The sequence below is a fragment of the Nipponia nippon genome, unplaced genomic scaffold (genome assembly GCF_047370975.1).
Source record: "Nipponia nippon isolate SJK-2023a ecotype South Korea unplaced genomic scaffold, ASM4737097v1 scaffold_2, whole genome shotgun sequence".
Classification (NCBI taxonomy): domain Eukaryota; kingdom Metazoa; phylum Chordata; class Aves; order Pelecaniformes; family Threskiornithidae; genus Nipponia; species Nipponia nippon.
Genome location: NW_028262336.1, coordinates 3,703,517 through 3,726,178, shown reverse-complemented (window position 1 = coordinate 3,726,178; position 22,662 = coordinate 3,703,517). Strand labels below are relative to the sequence as shown.

The 22,662-nt window shown below is 44.6% G+C and overlaps 1 protein-coding gene and 1 long non-coding RNA gene across 5 annotated transcripts in view; one reads left to right on the top strand and one right to left on the bottom strand.

The window, feature by feature from the left end:
* Window positions 1-447: 447 nt before the first annotated feature.
* On the bottom strand, window positions 448-12,997 carry LOC148055616 (uncharacterized). Of its 4 annotated transcripts, none has more exons than XR_015704683.1 (6): window positions 11,769-12,997; window positions 10,977-11,169; window positions 9,423-9,602; window positions 3,241-3,415; window positions 2,085-2,187; window positions 448-754 (listed from the first exon to the last, which is right to left on the bottom strand). It is a non-coding gene; the product is annotated as an uncharacterized LOC148055616 (long non-coding RNA). The 4 variants fall into 4 exon arrangements; XR_015704685.1 differs by having other exon boundaries at window positions 2,089-2,187; XR_015704682.1 differs by lacking the exon at window positions 448-754 and having other exon boundaries at window positions 1,668-2,187.
* A 539-nt stretch (window positions 12,998-13,536) lies between these two features.
* Window positions 13,537-22,662, top strand: part of CFAP91 (cilia and flagella associated protein 91) — a 31,747-nt gene continuing 22,621 nt past the window's right edge. The window contains exons 1-6 of the mRNA XM_087757208.1: window positions 13,537-13,630; window positions 14,492-14,568; window positions 16,695-16,852; window positions 19,591-19,674; window positions 20,955-21,011; window positions 21,915-22,096. Of these exons, the coding sequence (XP_087613334.1) occupies window positions 13,537-13,630; window positions 14,492-14,568; window positions 16,695-16,852; window positions 19,591-19,674; window positions 20,955-21,011; window positions 21,915-22,096 (652 nt within the window). The remainder of the gene's footprint in view (window positions 13,631-14,491; window positions 14,569-16,694; window positions 16,853-19,590; window positions 19,675-20,954; window positions 21,012-21,914; window positions 22,097-22,662) is intronic.

Genomic DNA, 22,662 nt, shown 5'->3' with positions numbered 1-22,662 from the left:
TAAGGCAGCCGCGTGCTATGCTTGCGCCTGCGACCAGCCCTGGTGATGACAGGGTTATACCTGCACTTGTATAGACGGACAGGCACGTTGCAGAGCAAAGGGACACCCCACACCCGTAATGTGGGAAGGGCTGCACATCAGTGGGTGCGACACTGCTGACAGCTGGGAAGGGGAAAAGGAGAATATGCCCACTGGGATGCAGCTGCTGTGCCTTTTAACACGGTGCAGCAAGAGTCAAAGAAGAACTGGCCGCTTGCATCAGGTACTAAGAGGATGCAAAATTGTAGGAGCACTGACAAGAAGATTTGGAGGGACAGAAAGCCTGTATTTTAGGTATTTAATTAATTTCTGACTTTTAGGATGAGTTTTTTTACACTTGGGGCAGATTCTCCCATACTTGCAAATCACAGAGGTATTTATTTTGGTCTGTGGTGAAGAGTAAATAGCAGGAGCTCCTATAAAACAGGTTACATGCTCTTAGCAAAACTTAGCTCAAAATATCTGCTAGGGATCTGAACAGTCCTGTCAGGTAAAAGGCTGAAAAGGGTCCTGCCCTATACAAGGCATGAAATATCAAGCAACCCCATTGTTTTCAAGAGCCCTGGGCAAGACAGAGAGAATTATTTTCATTATTTTCAGTATTTACCCTTCCAATAAGCTAGGCCAGAAGTGCGATCATTCTCTGTTGAGTGATTTTGCTCTTCTGTTTCTCTGGATCACCAAGGTGAATGCCACCACCACTGACTCGTGCTACCTGAATGAGTAAAAGATAGGAGAGGATTCTTTTTTGACGCCCTCATTCTCACAGAGAGACGAGAAGTAGAACCTAGCTCTTTTCCAGACGTCCAAAGCTCCACATTTTCATCACACGGGTAGATGAGGCTCTCCCGTTTTCACCATCGAGGCACCTCTGTGGCACCCTGACCATGCGACTCCTTGAAATGCAGCCTTCTGAGGAGATTGCCTATGCCTTGCCATCCTACCTCTGAAACGGTGTCATGTAACACTCACTCACCTCATCAGCCACCTACTTAATTGTCCATGAATCTCAGCTCAGTAGCCTGCCCCCAGCTATCCCATTTGGCTGGGAAGGTTGTTCAGACTGACTTATACCCACGCAGCCTCCTGGTTCAGCACGCACACGTTGCGAGGCCCTGCAGCCAGGCACGATGAACTGGAAGATGCACAGGTTGCATACGTTGACCAAAATATGCTTTTCCCAAATGCACGCAGACATGCTGCAAGGTGGAGCTGAGACTGAAATGCCTATCGAAAGCATGCATCAGCTCTCCAAAGCACTGCCTTGTTATTCTTTTTTAACATATGAAGCATGTTTTCCTTTCAAATTAACTAGCTTCGTCTTTTCTTCCTAAAGCTTTATCTGCTGGCCACTATCCAAAGGCCTCGATAGAGCTGGTGACAGCAATACAAACTCTGAGGGAAAGCCTATGGTAAAAAAACCTCAGAGGGGGTTTCCCAAGTCTGCAAGTGAACAGTATCTTTTATTTATAAAAAAAAAAGAGTTTGTGTGAGATTGATTTGGCCTGTAGAAACCAGGAAAAGACCAAACCAAACACATTTTGTACTCTTGCCGGAGTTACAGAATACCAAGGGCAGAGGGAGGTTAAAATTTAGTCATCTTGGGAGGGGTCATCTTCAGAGGGGTTTGCACAAAGGTACGGTCTGTGGAGATGAAACATCTCTGCAAGCAGCACTCCATTTTAACTAGCAGGTTTTCAAATAGATTAAGGAGGAGCACTGCTATTTTGGCCATGCTGCCTGCATGGTAAGAGTTTGTAACAGAATCACCCTGGAAGAAGGAATCACTTCTTGGTGGGATGAAGGGGCAGGGAGGGAGGAGAAGGAAGGGAGTTGCCATTAAAGCACAGTTAAGGTGTTTTTATACTGATTGCACCCATCTGGAGTACAGTGCAGAGGGGAGATCACAGCCTTTTCTCTTCTGACATTACATTGTGCGTAAGGATCGATTGTGAACTTGGTGCTTTTTGTTTTCCATTTGCCCTCTGCCGGCTGACAGTGGCAGAAGAATTATGTTCTGTGCGTGTCAGGATGAACAGACTTACCTACCAGTCAAAGAGGAACAGCTAAGGGCGGGCTACTGAGACCGCTGGAAAACTGTCAGATCCAGTACCCAGGAAAGGAGATTCAGTGAAAATCTCAGAGTCTCTGAAAGAGAGAATGAAAAAAGTCCCCCCCTCAGTTGACCATGTCACTTGGCAGCCTGGTGCCACATGTGAGAGCACAGGGGGCTACAGATAGCACTGGACATTTACAGCTCTGGGTTTAGAGGAGTAACAGGAGAAATAGGGGCAGACTGCCTGGTTGCCATGGGGTTCCAAATTATTTTCCCTGTACAGCCCTTCATCAGAATTGAAGAACATACAGCAGTGGCTCGTGATGTGTTAACATCACAGTAGCACTGCAGTCATTGCCGTTGCCTTCTTGTATCGTTTCAGCCCACTAAAAGAACAGTTGTCCAAAAAAAGAGTACTTGTCTGTTAGAGAGACTAAAATGGACAGCCTTTTCAAGGAACCTCAAAACTATATTTACATTCATTGTTACTGTTAGGTAGGGTAAGCCCCTACCAATGTCAGTTGAAAGTAGCTGTCTGGGGTAGTCTGGGGTTTTCCAGATTTTTCACACTTCTGATATACATGACAGAAGGTAAATTTAGCTGGGGAAAATCTGTGTGGCGAAACAGAGCTAAAGGCATTTTGATATTTTCCACATAGTGCCTATTCTGGGAACCACTAACCCTTTACCATCTTGAAAAAAGACACCTGTTCAATATTGGTCTAGAGCAATATTTTTGTCTTTGACTTACATGAGACTGCCACTGCCCCAGCAGCCCAGTCAACCATATGCTGTGTCTGATTGTCAAAGAAGTTGGCTGTGGTTTTGGTCAACCCTTAGGTACACACAGGAAAAAAAGGACTTCAAACCTCTGAGCAAGATGACTTGCCAGGGCCCCCTTGCCTATTATATTAGCTGCCCAAGTACAGGGTAGAGTCTCTCTTTTTGATCAGAGTTGCAGACCTGCAACTACCAAATACTATCGGCTCAGCAGCGTGACCTGAGAGAGAATGAACGCTGGGATAGAAGGATCTTTGCTCTGGTCTAGTACAACGGAAGAGTCTCTAGAGTGATTAATTACATCCCCTCTAAGCTTCAAACTCCATCTTCAGGTGAAGGCAAGTGGCTCACTGGACTAAAATCACCTCAAGAAGTGATGCGCCAGTCCTTTCCCAGGCTGAAGAGGCAAATCCCCGTGTTTCAGGACTACGGCATGAATTCTGTATGCGGGGATGCTGTACCACAGGACTGAACCATCCCCTCCTGGGAGATCACCACGGAAGGCTGTATGGAGAGAGTCTCCTGCCATACTGGCAACTCCTTAAAGAAACAAGAGTAGAATCAAGATTATTTTTAAGGCATTTCTGTCTCTTCGAATGCCTTACAAGCTGGTACTGTAACAGATCATCTCTTACCAGAAATTTGGCCAAAGCTTCAGAGCGTCAGAGGCTGGAGGTGGAAGGCAGTTTGCAAGATTGCAGTCATTTTCCACTTCAGAACCAGAACTGCTGTCTCTGACATTTGCAGGACTCGGCCCACAGCATCCCAGAAATTCTGGGGTCTTAAGCTGGGACCAGGACTCTGTGGCCTAGCCCTCCACAGTACAGAAGATAGCGACCCTCCTACAACAACAGGCAGAGCAGAAACTCTTGTCCTGATCAAAATTGGCAGCAAAACTAATTTCAAAAATTGCCACCACTACTTGCTTTTGCTAAGAAACCAATGTCTTTATAGTACAGTCGAGACACTGTTTTCAGCGACGCATGACTTTTCCAGTGAAATCTGGCTGTTTATGCGGGGCGGGGGGAAGACATCAGTGGTTGGTTTTGGTATAAACTTAAAGGATCTTAATGTCTTTTTCATGTTTTTTTTCTGCACATCTCTCCCCAGTTTGTGCGAAGATTATGACTATCATCACTTTCATGCCTATGCCTCTTCTTTTCACTGCCCATTGAAAGCATATCCAAACATATTAGTAAAGATTGAATTTGCTATGCAGGCGACACTGCAAAAGCCAGCTCAGCAAATTCAGCATGCAATCTCCCTGGTAACGTGGCAAAAGAAGGAAGCTGGCATTTGGTACCATGCCACAAAGTAGCCTGCCTGTTCCACATGCACTGGGGGCAAGAACAACGGAGCTTCTGGCAACACGGCAGCTTTTCCACATTGCGGATTTGCAACAGCTGATGTTGGATGCGCATTTCAAGCCTGGTCAGGCTTACTTCAGGGCTTGCTGGGATGACTGATCAGCTGCTCCCTTTTGTGGAGGGAACACTCATGAAAATCCAGGCATTCTGGAGTAGATCCCATTGCACAGAGTGGTGGGAAGGGAAGGCCAAGTGTTTGCACTCAAATGGCTGCATGTGCTACCGACACAACACAAGAGCATGGCCGAGGAAGACAAGTGTGTATTGTCTAACAGTCTCTCTGCTTAGTAACTTAGAAAATCCTAACCCATATTTGGAAACATCACTAATCCTCCAAAAGACATGAATCTGCAAAGGTCTGTCCCTCCGCTGCAGTCAGACTCTCTGTTTTCAGTTAAAAATCAGAATAAAATAGAATCATAGGATCATAGAATCGTTACGGTTGGAAAAGACCCTTAAGATCATCGAGTCCAATCATTAACCTAGCACGGCCAAGGCCACCACTAAACCATGTCCTTAAGCGCCACGTCTACCCGGCTTTTAAATACCTCCAGGGATGGAGACTCAACCACTTCCCTGGGCAGCCTGTGCCAGGGCCTGACAGCCCTTTCCGTGAAGAAGTTTTTTCCAATATCCAACCTAACCCTGGCCTGGCGCAGCTTGAGGCCGTTTCTTCTCGTCCTATCTCTTGTTACTTGGGAGAAGAGACCGACCCCCACCTTGCTACAACCTCCTTTCAGGCAGTTGTAGAGAGCAATAAGGTCTTCCCTCAGCCTCCTCTTCTCCAGACTAAACAACCCCAGCAGCCCAGGTTTAAACGTGTTTAGGCATGAAGACGACACACACTAGTCACTCGGGGAAGTTTTGCTAACCTCAGATATTTCCTTTTCCTCCACTGCAGAGTTAACCAAGACAGCTGTCTATATAGTTCTTTACAAACAGGAAATCTCTTTAATTCTCACTTCTCATGACTTGAAAGAGTAAGGCTTTCAAACTTCTGCGTAACCCCTACGTGAATTGTCAGAACTGATCAGAAGGTGACCCCAAGCAATCAGGCAGCTGAGCCACTGTTAAGATACAGCACTGCATGCATGCATGGGTGGTCTCTGATTAGTTACCCCACAAAAATCAAATGCTGCCTAAGGTCTGTGCTTATGCATTACAGGAAATCTCATTCAGAACCCAAGTCCACTTGCGTGTGTATTGAAGAAAAATGCCTCACTGTAGTTCCATAAAACACTCATCAACTGAAACTACTAAACTACTGATCAACAGAAAATATTGATCAACTGAGAAGCAGCAGTACTGTAGGTCTGCTTCTTTTCCACTGCACACATTCCAGTCATCCTTTTTTTCTCCTAAGTATTGCTGCTATTAATTTTATTCTGCTTGGTGGCATGCCACTTTGATGTCTGTGTCGGTAGCAAAGCTGGCTTGTTTGAATCTATTCAAGTCTCTCTTGATCATGTTTTATGAAATGTGAAGCTCCACTATAGCAAATAGTGTAACATTCACAACAAACTGCGGGAGCTAACTGGAAGCCTGGAAGGAATCATTAGTATTTACAAATACACGAGCCATTCCATTTTTGAGATGTCACTGATTGCAGCTGCATACTTCTATGTACTCACATCCCAGCATCTCGCTCCTTTTCAATATTGCATCGAGACATATGCTGTACAGTGCTGCAAGCTGCTTGTAAAGAGCCTGCAACATTACGTATCTTCTGAATCCATTTTGAATCCCCACAGCCGTTACTTGCAAAGTTACAAAATAATGTAGAAAATTCAGTCACTCAAGCCATTTCTTTCACACCAGTGGTCAAGCTACACTTTGACTTTAATCAGTTAATTCTCTTGCACTTGTTTTCTTCTGCTTTTCTTATCGTTGATCCAGGAGAAGAATTTCTAAGTGAGCACAACGAGCATTATTGGCACTTCTGAAAGATCTTTAGAATCCTTATTCCCACCAAAAATCAATTGGACTTGAATATCAAGTGCTTAATGGTCAGGTTTTAAGAAGCGTTCAGGCATCTCCATATGCAGGTGGAGGGATTCTCAAGAGAGCCTATTTACATTGACATCTTCCTAAATACATTATGTAGCTGGAGTATAATTATTTTTTAAAAAGTGACATGGGAACATAAGTCATCTACATGGCAGAAAATTTCATCTAAACCTTCAGCTCAAGCCCATCTCCTGACTATTTTGCCCCGTTTTTCAATATGCTGTACAGTATGCTGTGCAGTATTTTCTCCAAGTACCGAGTGTCTTGGGTTGGTACTTACTGTGTGTAACAAACACTAAATTTTACTCAACACATCCTGTCTGGACTGGCACATCATTAACTTCAACTACCCCAGTCCCTTATTTAAAACCCAGAATGGATTCTTCCAGGTCCAATACTCCTAGGGGTTCACCCAAAGACTTACTCAGGATCAAAGAGAGGATGTTTCCAGATCAACACGCTAGATGCTGAGTTCCTAGCATGCTCTCACAGTTGACATCTCAAGACACCAGTGATGTGTGCTAGATCCTGTACTGTGTCCTGTTCCGTCTCCACCATTTGAGACTGGGAAGTGATGTGGGAAGGGCTGTGTGGGTGCAGGCAAAGACAGAGGGGAAAGATAGGGGAACTTTCAAGACTGAAGAGAGCACAGGCTTTGTTTTCTTACACGAGGGAAGTGATACTTATGCATCCTTCCCCAATCCTTGAAAGGGCTCTGTTCAGGCCCCATCCGATTCCGGCTTTTTTCTTCCCGTGGCCTGAGTGTCCTGTCATTGCTCTCTCATTCTTTTATTTCTGGTAGGCCTCCCCCAGGCTGCTGGATGTGTGCTAGCCCCCAGCTGACCTCCATCCACTGACTGCAATTAAAGGATGATAAGTAAATATTTTTTTTAAAGGTTTAATAGACAGGATTAAGATCATGTTGCACTAATTGTTTAAGAGGAAATAAGAGTGTAGAGTATGAAAGAGTTCTATTGTATTATAATAACAAGCTGAAATGAGACTCCATAGCACTTCTGTCCAGCTATTTAGTTTCCATGAAGAGAGTGGCTAAAATGGTCGTGGAAAATCAACAGTGCCTGATGCTCCCCCTTCAGATCAGGCAAGCACAAACATTCACTCCCTGGAAAAGTTTTCCAACTAGTTGGAAGCCAGACTTGACCGAGCACCTTGGCAAACAATAGGAGGAAGAGCAAGGAGAGCAGAAATGCTGCAGAGGTCAGCAAGGTCCTCCATTTCATAGTTTTTGATACATCAGATAATTACATACCACATGTTTCCCTGTCTGCTGAACTGTTAAGCTGCCCTGTGCTACTGTGGGCTTTAGTACAAACCATCCATCAAGCAGCCAGCAAGAATCTAGCTACGGAACTCCTGAGCTTCTGGGTAGAGAGACCTCCTTGGCTCAAGGAGACAACCTTCTCCCTACAGCCCTTGACATTCGTAGGGAGTCACCACCCCTCTTAGTCATGCCGGCCCCCTGCCTAGTCAGGGGAGAGCAGAGTCGGGAAGCGCGATCAATTGGCCAGGTCAGGATGGTCCTTGCTCCCTGCATCCCTGCAGGCTGAGCAGGCACCACCAGTCAAGTGTTCGGGAGATCAGTACTTCAGTAGGGCCGCTCCTCAGGCTTGGCTGAGTAAAACAGGGCAATTCACATCTGTCCCATCCAGACTATTAACAGGCTTCAAATGGTTTTTAGGATTGCACTTTTAGAGAAAGACCTGTCCTCTCTCAGCTCAGCACAGAGCTGACAGAAATGGATATTACCAGAACGAGAACTCGGTGGTGGCTGGAACCCCTGCCACTCTCTGAAACATCTCCCATCCCTCCTCAAGCTCCTTCTAGTTACAGCTGCCTGCCTTCCCTCCCTCCCTGCACTTGGACTCCCTTTTCCTAGTCAGGGGGTTTTCTCTCTTCCCCCCAGCTCAACAGGCAGCTACCAGCAAATACAGTTGTTAACTTACTTATTTTTTAAATTGACAAACAGATGATAAGGCTGGAGCTAAACCCTCATAAAAAGCAGATATGGAATCTGGTCACAACCCAGCTATAAGCACATTTCTCATCCAGGTCTCCAGAAGCAAGAAGCAGTTGGATTGCTTTGAAGCTACAAGCTCATCCCAACTTCTAAGCCAGAAATATGGGATGAAATCCTTTCTGTTACGTCAGTGTAATATTCCCCTTCCATCAAATTGTTCCTCTGGTTGTTCTCTTACCTCTTGAGCTCTGACTAAGATGTAGCATCTCCTCTGCTCATTTAACCACTGATTGGGGCAGCAAGAAACAGAGGGAATCTAAGGTTTAATTTTGAAAAGAAACGTCTTAACACACTGGAACTTGAAAGCTGCAAGCTAACAGGTTAGTATTGCCATTTATTCCTCTGAGTATTGCATGGGAGGAGTGAGAACACTGGGAATTCACTAGTTCCCTAAGGAGTTCAGTCCAAGATCCTTTTCCTACTGAGGTGAGACAACAACATTCCTGACTTGAGCCCAGCAAATCATCCACATGTCATCCCTGTTCATTAAGAATCTCATCCAAAGCTCATCCAAGTGAAATTAAGTAAATGAATGTCCTTCAGAGGATGCCTGAACTATTGGCAAACTTGGGATTTTGTCACAAATTGGACTTCTCTGAACCATGGGCTGAAAAAGTCCTTAATTCTACCTTCCCCCCCTTTTTTTTTTCCTAAAGTGCTAATCAAAACCATTACAGAAGTCTTGCAGCAGGCTTTGAAGTGAATCCCTGAACTGTGATCACAAAGTACTCCTACTTCATTTTCTTTACTTTTCTCATCTGTAGATTGCTTTTAGTACAGGAAATGTGCCAACAGTCATACTAAGAAAAGAAAAGCAAGAGAGAACAGGTCTCCTACAAAGACTTCTGTCTGTTTTTTCCGTTTCAGTAATAGTATCTCGAGATAGGCCTGTTTTAGCAGAGTGCTTAGTAAAAACAGCACAAAGAAACCAAAGACTTCACCTTGGCAAAGCTCCATTTACCATAATCGATACTCCAAGGCCATTTTTACAAAAGATGTCACAAGTTTCAAGTGCCGTATTCCACTATGGATATAATGCCTTACTGTAGCCAAAAGCCAGCAGAGAGGCAAGGCCTAGCTCCACAAAACATCAGATTTTACAGCATCTGTCTTCTCACATCTTTTTGAGACTTACCTCTGCTTCCTGCTGGGAATAGTGACCACGTCTTCCTCCTCCTCCTCTTCTCCTCACTCTCCTTCACCCTCTCTTCTGGTGGGCTGGGAGGAAGGCCCCCTTCTCCTGGATTAAAAACCTAGCAACCACATCGACTGCAGCCTCATGCTGCTGCTTTCCTGCTCCTTCTGGATCATCCATCTGCAAAGAGGTGTTTATTATACACAGTTAGTAAACCATGTGGCGATCAGACAGGGAGTGGAAATGAGGGCTTACCTCGGATGGGTCCAAGGGTCAAATTCATTTTATATCATGTCACATTTAATAGAAGTGGTGAACTGGCACCACCCAGGTTAGAGACTGGGATGGACCATACATGGAGAAATTCTGACATCCTGTGGCAAGAATGGGAAATGGCACGCTAACGGCGACTAATTTTAATTTTGGCATTTCCTGCCATCAAAGCTTCAACAGTGCTTTTAATGCTAGAACTTTGTTGCCTGTAACTTAGATTTTTTTTTTTTAGATCACATGCACCCAGCACCACAACAGTGCTGTCATTTAACAACTGCTAACAAACAGAGAGCAGAAGGGGACCATCTACATAATTTAAGCTTAAAGCCAGATGGATGACATCTTGCCAGGGGTTTCACAGATCCTCAGGGATTGCAGGGGAAAAGTCACATTCAAGAAACCCAGTTCCCTCCCAGGCTTTGGAGGACAGAAGGAGGACAGAGGAGAGAGACTCATCATCTGTTTAGCTCAACTTTGTTGCCTTCCCACCCCCCCAGTCCTGCCTTTCCACACCCTTCCCTACTTTTCCAGCTCCTCATCTAGGTCTCCATTTTCTTGCCCATTTTCACTTCAGTGCTGCTCACCCTGTCTCAGCCTCCTCCCCCTGCACACTGGTTTTCTACCACCCCACTCTCCTACTAATTTTTCTTTGCTCAGCCAGCCAAGTTTCTCCTCTAAAAACCACACTTTCACGTCCAATCCATCTTTTCTTTGTCCAGCTACTATCCTGCTCTCAACTAATGCCTAATTCCACCCTCCTTATCTAAATTTTCCACTTCTCTTTGATTTTACAGTTCAAACGCATCAGCAAGTCATCACAGCATAACAAGTCCACCAACAGAATAGCAGTAATTCATCTTGCAGTAAATTACACCATCTTATCTCAAGGTTAACCTGAGGTAAAATGCATTTGGCTCAGCCTCTTTCACAGGCAGGTAAACCAGTGCGCTTTACCACAGTCTTGCAACATGCTAAGCGTTGGCACGGAGTTAGTGCACTTAGTCACTGCACAGTAATTCACAAAGGGTGTGGACAGTTTCCTCATACATCTGAGCACCTGGTGTCCCCTCAGAGCCAAGGGGCTATAAATAAAATCATCAGATAGACAGCACCCCAGCTCAGCTCCACAGTCGTGTTCTGGAAAAGCTATTACTGAAAAAAAAACCCACCCACCCCAACCCAAAAAATCATGCTCTGGCCCGCAGCTCTGAGGAGAAAGCCCATCAGTGACGTTCTTTGAAAACTGTAGCTAAGAAACAGGAATCTTTTTTGGTTGCTTACAGTTTAGTTGCCTTCAGCTCACTTTCACCAGAGCGACAGGATGCGTCCTTGACACGGACAGACGGATCTGCCAGATAAGCTCTGAGTCCCTTTTCCAAAGTGCTAGTCAGAGACAAGGTTGCCAGAGTTTACTGCCTGGGATCAAACCAGAGCCTTTTGTGTTTTGGGATCTTTTTCTTTGGAAATGGCTGCTCTGCATTAAAAAAAAAAAAAAAAAAAAAGACCAATTCAGACCAAACCTCCCGCTTTGCCATTTCAGTCTACGCCACAGCACACACCAGTGTGCCAGGGGCCCTGGCCAGGTTTCACTCCAGCCGCAGGTCCACAGGATTATGAAGACTTCAGGCAAAGAACATTCAAGACAGTAATAATCAACACATCTTTTCAACACTTGTAAGGCTGTTCACTGTCCACATCTGTAATTCACAGAGACTTCTCAGAAATGTTAGTTAAAAATAAGCCAGTATTTCACACACACACCTGCTAATCTAACCTAAGCAAGCTCCAGGAACCTGAACCTTGAGCTTTTTAGCTCAGCCACATATACCTGTCACCTCCCGTGAGCGAGTACTCGTCTTCAGGCAGCTATGCGGTGGCCTGTAAACTTTTATTTTCTGACAGGTTACTTTGCAGCCACGAGTCTCCTGAGCTGGTTCCCCACATAGTCTTTCAGCTGCCAACACCAGCAGATCAGAAGCAGCGGGGCCAGGCAGCTCGTGGTGAACAAAGAACGTGGAAACATCTTACATTTAGTCCAGTTTAACATGGTTAAAGTTAATAGTGGGACTGCACCTTTTTGATCTTCCACAACTCCAGAGAGCACTCATCTGTTAGGCTATGCCCTGGCATTTTGTTGTACTCTGTCACGAACTCGCGTAACTGTTCCATTGCTCCTTTTCTACCTGGTTTCCATCTGGTTCCTTTCCTCATCAGAAAAACAGAAGTCCAGGCCACCTGTATCCAGTCATCTCTGAAAACCTTAAAGTGGAAAAACATGAGAGGGTGGAGCTGACAATAATTTTTTGGCCAACATACAGTTTACACACCTCGTTACCTCAAGGCAGATGTCCAGCATGGAAAATTTCACTGTGGAAATTATGCAGTTCCAATGAAATGAGATATAAAAAAGGCAAACTGAACTTGGTCATGAGAAATGTTGGGCAACTCTATTAACAAGCGACCTTTGCTGCCCCTGTCAGTAATTATAAGGGATCACTTTGTAAAGCTCTTTAGTAAAATGGGGGCCTTTACAGCCTGCTGGGTATCTTTAGGGATATCTTAGGGATTGATCTTTAGGATCAATCCATCGTGGAAAGTAGTATCCTCCAGATGTCAGTCAGCAACAGAGCTGTGACAGCATTGCTTAGTTCAGACCCACATCCAAGTCTTCCATCAACCCATTTTGATCAACTACCCTAAGAAAGAAATTGCTTCAAATAAGTGACGGGCCTTTAGGAAAGTAAACCAGCATTCAAAGTTGAATTAAATGTCTACGTGCAAGTTGGCAGAGCCAAGGAATTGGGAACCACAGTCCTAATGCTGCTCTCCTGTGATGAAGCACTGAGGGGCCAAATTTTTGTCAGACGCGGCAAGGTGTGAACAATTCTTTGATACACACGGTTTTATACAAAAAATAACTAACACGAGGGACCTGCTTCAAGATTTTAGGCAGAAGAGAGGGCCCGTTTGCCATTCCGCTGCTTTTTATGTCCTATTCCAAAGGTCTCGACAGCATGAAGGCTGACAAAAGCATCGGCCCTGCCTCTTTAACAGCGTGAAGAGGCTTCCAACGTCGGTCCTCACAGAAGGTGATGGCCTCCGCCTTGCCAAAACAGCAACGCGTCTCATCCACGGCGTCCTGTTTATTTGTAATGCTTTATGCAGGTCTCCCCGGATGCTTCACAAATGCAAAAATACCTGCCGCCTCTCTGGGAGGTAGATACCAAGCCTATTTTCACCACTTTATGGCAGCAAAAGTCCTAAGCAGTAACAGAGCCAGGAATGAGAATATCCAGGCTTGAATCCAGTCCCCGCTGTCATTGCTAAACCGGTTTCCTTAAGCACTAAGTGAGGGCGCAGGGGGAGCGGCGAGCATCACCTAAAATAACTCGAGCAAGAGCTGGTGAAAAGCAAAATACCCGGGCCCGGCGTCCCCGCAGTCGGTGGCTCCCCGCCCTCCTCAAGCCCCTCACACGGGCTCTCCGCGGCGCCTGGCCCCGGGGCTGCCCTCCCACCCCGCGCAGCGGGCCCGGAGGGGGCGGCGGGGAAGGGGGAAGGGCCCGCAGGCCTCCCCGGCCCCCTCGCCACCTCAGCTTCCCGCCATCGCCACCGCCCAGCGGGCGGGCGGGCCTCGCCGCCTCGCAGGCCTCGGGGCTCCCCGGGCAGCCGGGCCCGCCGGGGAGAGGCGACTCCCGGCCACGGGGAGTTGGGGCGGGAAAACCCGGCGCCGCGACCGCACCCGGGGAAAGGCGCGGGAAACCCCCGCCGCCCCCCGCAGTAACGGACGGGCGCAGGGGGGCGTGGCCTGCCCTGGCCCCGGCCCCGCCCGCCGGCGGTCGCCATGGAAACGGCAGCCGGCGGCGCCATGAGCCGCAGGGCGAGGGCTCCGCTCCCCGGGGAGGGCCGCGCCGGCCGGACCCCCGACTGCCTCCACGGTACCGGGCCCGCCCGGGAGGGGCAACGTCCTCCCTGCAGCCCCCGGGGCGGGGGGCACCGGTGCAGCCAGGCCCGGCACCCGCTGCGGGGAGGGAGGCCGCGTCCAGCGGGACGGCCGGGCCCGGGGCGGGGAGTCCGGTGCTGGGGGGGCCGGTGTTCGGGTCGTGAAGTGGTTAGGCTGCCCGAGCAGGCCCCCCCCCCCGCCGCCGCCGTGCAAGACGAGGTGCGGGGCCATAGCTGGCCCAGGGACGGGCGAGTGGCTTGGCGGGGAAGGCAGGTTTGGAGCCGGGAAGACGGGGGTGCCGCCCCAGCAGCCGGGCAGAGCCTCACGGGGGTAAAGCGTTAGGGTTGGCAGCAGTAACGGAGCCATCAGTAGCGAGGAGAGGCTTGGGACTAGGAAACATTTGCGACCTGGAGGAAAGCCAGGGCTAGTTCGACATCCCAGAGGGAAGCGTCACGTACAGTATGATACTTCCACTGATTACCATTGCACCATGCGTGCTTTTTGCCGTTTCATTTCTTCGTTTTCTTTTTAAGTTGGCAGTGCTTCCAGAGAAAGTAGATTTTTCTTCAGTCACGTGCATGTTCCACAGAACAGTAGTATTTCAGCTCGGAGGCTCGTTTGTGTGATGGTGGAGTTTCTTTAATATGGAGACCTGCATTTCAGGTTTTTTCTTTCCTAGTTTGTTTCATACTCTCTTATGGACAGACTTTTAAAGAGGGGGGTGGAGCCTGACTGACGATTCATGCCGATTTCATAGAATGCCCTGAGGTGGAAGGGACCCACAAGGGTCATCGAGTCCGACTTGCGTATATTTGTCAAATATGTAACTAGTTCCATATGTTCACTTGTCTTTCAGACCCTCTGTACACACTATCAAGTGAGAAGGACCATTCAAAGTCAAATGTCCGTGTTCAGCTTGTCGGTGATAAAGTGGTAGGTGTTGGGCAAAGGTAGCTCACATGTGCACCTTGCGTTTCTGTGTGTGTGTGCATACCCATGGGTAGAAACTCTGTCTCAGTTCTAAGCTGCTCCCTTAAAACCGCAAAATACAAAGCAAAGGAAGCAGTTTTATCTAAAACAAGACGTAACAGGGAATAACCATGATTGCTGGCCTAGGGTGACTCTGTAGCAGCAGCCTAGAAATGCCCAGTTTCATGTCTTGCATGATTTCCTAAATTGTGTGCCAGTATTTTTAATAGAATATCTCCAAATGCTGTTAACAATAGATTGTATATGTTATTAAGATCTAATAAAAGAACTGGACAGTTGTTGGGCTGTTGTTCAAGCAGAGCTGTTAAAGTGTGTTATTTCCACGGTGCCCCCTCGCTTACCTTGGGGTATGCTTACGCTACAGCTCAAGGTAGCACACTTAGTTTAAAATGAACTAAGTAGCAACAGCTCAGCAGCCTGGAAAGATTGCAAACCCATCCTGATTCTTCATACTCGGTTAGCGCAATTTAACTTCCTAGCTAAGCCCTTAGCTAGTTAGCCCATGCTTAGCTCCCTACTGCGTTTGCTCCCCTGCTATCAGTTGTTCACCCTAGCTAGTTTAAAACCAGCTAGAGCATGTCTGTGGGAGCTGCAGTCACACCTTTAGACAGCAGCGATTGACGGCTGGACAGGCTGCATATAGGTAGAATGCCAAAGGAAAACGGACTTGGTACAACTGTACAAATGAATTGGATTTTAAACAGAGTCCTCCTGAAGCTGTGCACTTGACTGAGCCTGCAAGGCAGATATTCTGAACTCTGAAACTCCATTGCTGTACAGCGAGGAGAAAATCCCTGAGCAGCTTTCCAACAACGGAATCAAGAAACATTTTTTTGAAGAACATTTCTGGATATCTCTTACCCCATTATCTGACTCTTCCTTATATCTACATGAAAAAAATGTGTGTTTGTCTGCCTCTCTGTAGAGAGACATACACGTGGAGCTGGAAAATTACCTGTCATCCTAAGAGATCCTTGCAACAATACGGCTATGTTAACAGTTCAGGCCAGACAAAGTAAGCAGGCAGTGTCACTAATGTTGTCGCGTCATAGGTGTAACGTTGCGGATGGGTATGGTGACAGGCTATGACTTGCATAGGACATGTTTTAAGCATATGAATCAGCAAGTGCATAATGTGCAATTCAAAACAATACAAGTTTGAATTCTTAACCTGTAGCATCACAAAATGGGGTGGACAGGGGTTGTGATAATATTATAGGGTTTTCCAAACTCTCAAAAGCTGAATTCCCTTTGAAGAGAAATGAAACAAAAATGCAGTCTCGTGCACAGCAAGCAGCTACTCATAGTAGACTGCCTAGATCTTCATCATCTGACACTCTCTTACACTCCGGTGAGTTAGTGTACTTGAGATGTTACCGCTACCCTATTGAGTTAGCACCCGCTGAAATGAAAGGGGCGACCCACAATTCAAATCTGATTTCAGGCTTTACAGAAGCTCAAGCCAATATAGCGACATCACTTATACTTGAGTCACGGTTGCAAAAATTTATTGGCAACCGTAAACTTGGTGATTTAAGGCAGATCTACCCAGGGAAATTAGTGCTTAGAAGGAAGGGTGTGGATTTTTAATGTGATTTTTGTGTGCTAAATCCTGTCGAGATATTTTTAACACATGCTAAAACTGTTACAGTATAAAATAATGTAACTTCACTCTGTAAGTGGAATATGTTACTTCATTTCTAGAGCACACGTAATAGGAGGGAGTTACATGGGGTAATGTGCTAGAAGTTCACGTTACTGCACATTCACAGTTACTGCGCACTGACTTCTTTATGTAACGAACCATTAGACCCTTTGATTTTAAGTATAAGTTTAGACACTGGAAAACAGCCAGAAGACATATCTGTGCATCTGCTGCTAGTCTGGTATGCTCCACATCTTGAGAAGTACCACCTAACCAGCTGCCATCATTAGCATATGTATGCCTTCTTTCCCCATCCCAAATGTGCAGTCCTGTAAATCACAGCGAGCTGAAATTCTGATCTCCGTAACACTACTTGAAATCGCTAAATCACTGCCTCTCTTCTTTGTGTCCACACAAACACTAGGTAAAGGCACCAATGTTCAGGAGTATGTTTAGTAGCTTGATCTGTTTCCCGGGCTACAGTCCGTGCTTGGAGGGCAAAGACCTACTCCCTCCATTTATTGACCGAAGATGGAGAGGGAGGGCTCAGCAGCGCCTGGAGGCTCTTCAGCAGCTTGCTGCGTAAGTGTTCTATGGCTGGATAATTTAAAACAAACATACAAACAAAACCAACAAAACCCCATGCACACTGAAGTGGAGATGGCTGCAATTTGCTCCTACTTACATTTCCCTTGAAATTAAGAGATTGCAGCTGTTGTGGAGTATGGTTGCCCATCTGTTTCTTACAGGGTGGATGCTGCACATTCCTTCATCCCTGTGCTATCTGCTTTGCACCGGTTGTCGGGAAAGAAGAGAGTTATTTCCATCTCCTATAGATCAGATAAGTTATGAAGACTTCAGTGACTCATGTGTGTTACTTCAGCGGGAGCTGTTTCCTTTTAGTCCCGTGCAGCTGGTTAGATTGCCTTTGCTGCTCATTCAGGGGTGTATGGGGCCTGAAGCAGGGCACCACGTTTTTAGTGCAGGGGTTTCTTAGTTGAACTTTCTCCTGGCATCACAATTTGGGCTTCTGATTCAGCACATATTTAAAAAAACATTGCTGTGTTTTGCCACACCATGCGTTTTTTGGAGTCCTCTTGTAGCTGTAGTCAAGACTGCAGGCATCAGCCTAGGTAGTTGTTTTCAGAGGGTTTTGCTGCATTAACAAGCAAACTAAAGACCATGGGCTTTTCAGATGATGCATGCTCTGGGGTTGCTGGTAACTGAGTTCCACCACATGCCAGACAGTAATCAAAGATGTTTAAGTGTGATACAGTGGATTTCACACCTCGGTTTGTTCGGTTTCAAAAGCATATTCTTCTCATTTCCACAATAAAATAAGAATTGCAGAGCCCTTTTTTTTTTTTTTTCCTTCTTATTTTCAGCAGTTCAAACTGTCCTCAGCACATGAAAACCTCACTGGCTTCTTATATCTTGCCTGATATTCTGTAACAAGAACTTATTTGATGCCTGCGCTGCTTTAAAGTTGATTTACCTTTCAACAACATGTATTTGCAGAGAGTCTTACAATTAACAAAAAAATGAGATATACATCCCCTCTGTTTCAGCCTGCACTGATTGACAGTGTTGCTGATACAGATGACAGAATATTTCCCAGCTGTCTTTTCAGTAGTTGCATTGCCTCTGCAAGGTTACCAGGAATAAATGCTCATTTATTTCAGCAAAGTCAGCAAATATAAGTCAAGGACATGCAAGAGGCAGGATCTGTGCAATAAAAGGGACTATTTCACTGCGTTCCCATTGTGCCTATAACTATACCATAATAGGATGAACAGCTTATGCTAATAAAGTTAAATCATAAGAATAAGTGCCCACCTGTGCTAAATGAAACACAAATCCATCTGGATGGAGCAACAGTCTGATGCGTAAAGAGTCAGCTAGTGGAACTAGCCATCAGCTCAATTAACTCATTTGAATTACAAACACAACTTCACAATACTAGGTTGATTAGTGCTGAGCAAGTATCTCAGGTTACCGCACTGCATCTCAAAACCTTCCCCTCTCTTTTGTTATGTGATATGACTGAAAGCACTGGGAAGAGATGACTTTAAACTTACCTTTGCAGTAAACTGTATGTCACAGGAGGTTAATGAAGCATCTCTCTGTAGGCTTTGCTGTAGTGGGTAGCCATACTGTGGCTCCCCGAGTTCCACAGCGCAGCTCGCAGGGCTTAGATGGGGTCTTTGAAGACAACAGGTCTCAGTGCGCAAGCCTTTGTTTCGATCCCAGCTGTTGAGCGGTGTTATGCGTTGTTGACCATATCTCTGTAAATACGCCTCTGTATTTAAAATCAGGCAGCAGCAACCAACTCCAGCACCCACAATCCCATGCACCTGAGGTCAGGATTCTTACAGGTTGCCAAAAATGGTCTTATGAAAAACACAACCTTCCGAACATGCCATATATATAGGTTAAGGAAATGACTTACCTTAATGGCTGGGGTTTTTTTGTTTGTTTGTTTGTTTTTAAAGAACTTCTGGTTCTTATCTTGTCCAAAGTAAGACTGGAGTATAAAGTGGTTATGAAATCAAATAGCAATCCTGATGCATAGCTTTCAAAGGACTCAATTCCACCTATTCTCTCACTGACTGCCTTAATGAGGTCTACCTCATGGTCTTCCAAAGCTTTAAAATAAAGAAAACCCTCCAAGATGTTATAGTGAAAAATTTAAACAGTCTGCCTACTTTAAATTCAAAATGAGGGAAAAAATGAAGCAAGACTGTTCTTACAAAAGATATGCTTGTTCCAGCATAGAATTTCAAACATTCACACGGTCAGCCTAATTTTTCTCCTCTATTGGAGAATTCAAATTGAAATTGCTGAATCTAAAATTTTCCACATTTGCTCAAAATCTCTTTAGCTGTTTTTGAAGGGCAGAAAGTGGTAGTCTTCCCCTTTGTTCCTCATACTCCTTTACACATAATTTCTGCTATGGAAAGTTTTTCACTCTTAAGGAAATGAGGTTGTTCCCCCCACTCTCGATAAAAGTAGTTTACTTTACAAGGTCAAGCATTTACAAGTGGCCAATTCTTTTAATGACAAGCACATAAGAAAGTTTTATTAAAGGCAGCAAATGACCATTTCTTGCCCACACATAGTGGGGAATACACATAAAGTATCAAACTGTCTTGCTATGTATATAAGTATGAAAAAAGCAAAATATAATTGCTGGTATAAGTATGGGGATTTTGTGGACTTTGGAAAAAAAGGGAAAAAAAAGCATAAGAAAAAAAAAGGTCAGAACTTCTCTGAATGTACTTCTTAAATGATAGTAAGGAATCCTGTATTTTGGCTTTTAGAGCTCAACCTTCTCTTCAAATACCTCAAATTATGTATGAAGATCCTGAAGTTAGTGGAAGGAATCGCTACAAATATTTTGCACGGTAAGGAATGAACTGATTTGAAACAGAGTTCAGAAGCTTGCTTTTGTGCAGTTTAAAGAGCACATAAATATATGCCAGAGCCTTTTTTTTTTTTGTCTTTTCTGTTGCTTCTTTGATCACTGCTGTAGAAAATCTAAATAGTAACCAAATTTTAAATCACAAGGTCTTTTAAAATTCACACTATGCCAGAATTTTCAGGTAATGAGTTACCGTATAAGCAAATGTACCAGGCATTCTGTACTCAATAATTATTTGTAGAAAGCTTTGGGCTGTAGATCCTCCTACACAAAGGAAGAAGATGCTCACAAAGCCACTGTCGTTCTCCAGACTCCTGGAAAGGCGCCTTCTTGACTTGAGGAACCTTTTAACTCCCAGTTCCTGCCTAGAGCAGAAAGGGAGCAAAGGGAATCCTTGGTGAACTTTTCATCAATGCTGTCCTCTGCTGCAGGACTACTCTGCTCCTTCCAGAATGACACTGCAGGTCAGCAATGGACTCCAGATCTGAACCAACAGCTGGCATACAAACATTCTCAACTTAGTCATATATACTTTGAATTACATTCACTATTGTAGTCAGCAGCTATTGGCCAATATGTCCACTTTAAATAGAAAAAAAATCGCCAAGTTTAATAAATTGAAGTTCTTTATGGCTCCTTTAACAACAACAAAAAAAGGACAACGATGATGTTATCCTCTGCAATACGAAATTAAGATTTAAAGTCGCTCAAAGGCTAAGGGAAATTGATAGTGAACTGCAATATGCAAACTATAGGAGTGCCTAAGAAGGAATTATTAATATGTCGTTGAGCCCATATCACTTTCAAAATACTGCATAAAATACTGCAAAAAAGAAAACAATCAAATTAGATAACTCCAAACCAGCTTACCTTACCAACTGATTGTAGGAATTCATTTCAGGATTTCAAGTTATTAAAAAAAAACCTCTCAAAGCGAAAAAAGTAAACTAATTAGTGAAACACAAAATGTTGTGAGCACACTCAAAACTAACTTTTTTTAATTATTGTCTTGTTTTGCAATTCCACTTTCTGCTTTGACAGAAGAATAACACTTGCTCCTACTGGTGAAACTTTCTCGGTTGCTCCTTAGCTAAGAAAGAATTATTTAATATTCAGGCGCAATTCTTAAACATGCAACTACAGAACCCGAGTTGTGGAAAATCAGTGTAACTCCACTGAAATTAGTAGAATGCAGTTTTTCTAAACTGTAATGACCTTTTACGCTCATGGTTGTTGTCTTACATCTGCATTCTCTCTTTTCAGACCTCTCGTCCCTTCTAATAAGCTGCTTCCACTAAATGTTGCTTACACAATGGCAAAGTAAGTAGTGAGTTCTGGAACATTACTGTTGTAGTGGGTCATATCTCATCAGAAAAAGGTTGGGTAACTATTTAGCTGGTGACCAATATTTTTCATAATGAACCAACAGGAAAAACTGAAGAGGTAAGGGTTTGTTCACCACTGAGAATTCCTGAGGAAACAGGCGACTGACTGTTTCAGAATTTGCTTGCAGTATCTAAGTAGTGCTTTGTGGGTAAAGGACATGTGCCTCAAGTGTGTTATGATTATGAGGCCTGAAACAGAATGCTAAGTGTCTCTGAATCCTAGAAGAGATACCGAAGCAAAGAAGATTCTCCAATACAGCAATATTGTTAGAAAATCTTCTGATATTTTATTACAACCTCTGTGATAGCTGCAATACTGTTCAGTGGTGTAGAGCATCCATGAAGTAGTTTAGTGTGGTTTTCAGTGGGGATCAAATTTTGAGGGGACATAAGAAGATTCAATTCCTAGTAGAGTCAATGGAAGTTGCACATGCTTACATCAGAATTGAATTTTTGTTCTGGAAATGTTGGAAAGACAAACATGTAAGCTAAACTGAAGCAGTCCTACTTCATTTTACACTCAGCCATTAGTTACTTTTTGTGCCCATTAAAAGCAATGCTTTATAATGGATACTTAGGGAAGATTTTCATGTAATAACTTGTGAGAGCTGAAACCAGAAGATTTCTCGACTGCTTACCTAAGGAGGGAGGTTTCAGAGGACTCAGTGTAGCCTCAGTATGCTTTTACTAAAGATAATGGAGTTAACATCGATGGGAACAATGTTAAGATAAAACAAAACACATTTGGATATCCTACCTCTGACCTAGTGTTGTGTTTATTTTTATTTTTTTTTTAATGAACATGACAAATGTTCTTCCATCTTGTATCTCTTTTTAGGACAGAGCCCTGTGTCCGTTCACCTACAAGAGACAGCAAGGTCTTTGGTCCCAAGTTACGAACTCTGGGCACACAGACAGACTACAGGGATGGTGAAGCCCAGACGGATCCCTATTCCCCTGAATATGTAGTTCCCAGTGGCTCAATCCCTGAACTTCTGACACTTGCTACACTCACTTGGGGTGAGTTGTGAAATCAAGATAAATTCTAATAATCATGTCCCCTCTTTAGCAGGAGGTTCTTTTTTTTCAATGTCAGGTTTCGAGTCTGTTGCCAGCTTTGGCAGCCCTTTGTCATCTTCCTTTGGGGCACATTATTCTATGTATTTCTAAAATAGGTATGATATTTACCAACTTAATAGCACTGTTCTGGGGCATTTCATAAAGAGTTTTGAGATCATTCAATATAAAAAGGACACATGCTTTACAAATACAAACTAGTAGTTGTTTTTCCATTTACCTACTGTTCTTCAGCTGTTCTGAGTTAGACAACAGTAAAAAAACAGTACGAACACCGCTGCCCCATAATACACCTATGATCTTAATCTCCCAGTGTCACACCTGCACTAGTGATGGACACTGGACGTGCCAAAGAAAGTGCTCATTCTTAGAAAGTGTCTTCTTGGAAAGTTTTTTCTCCTTTGCAGCCTGCAGTAGAGGAATGAAGTGCTAGTGTTAATGTCAACTAAGCTATAGCAACTGAAGGTCCTACCATTCCTCATACTGTAGAATTTTACTGGCCTTAGAAG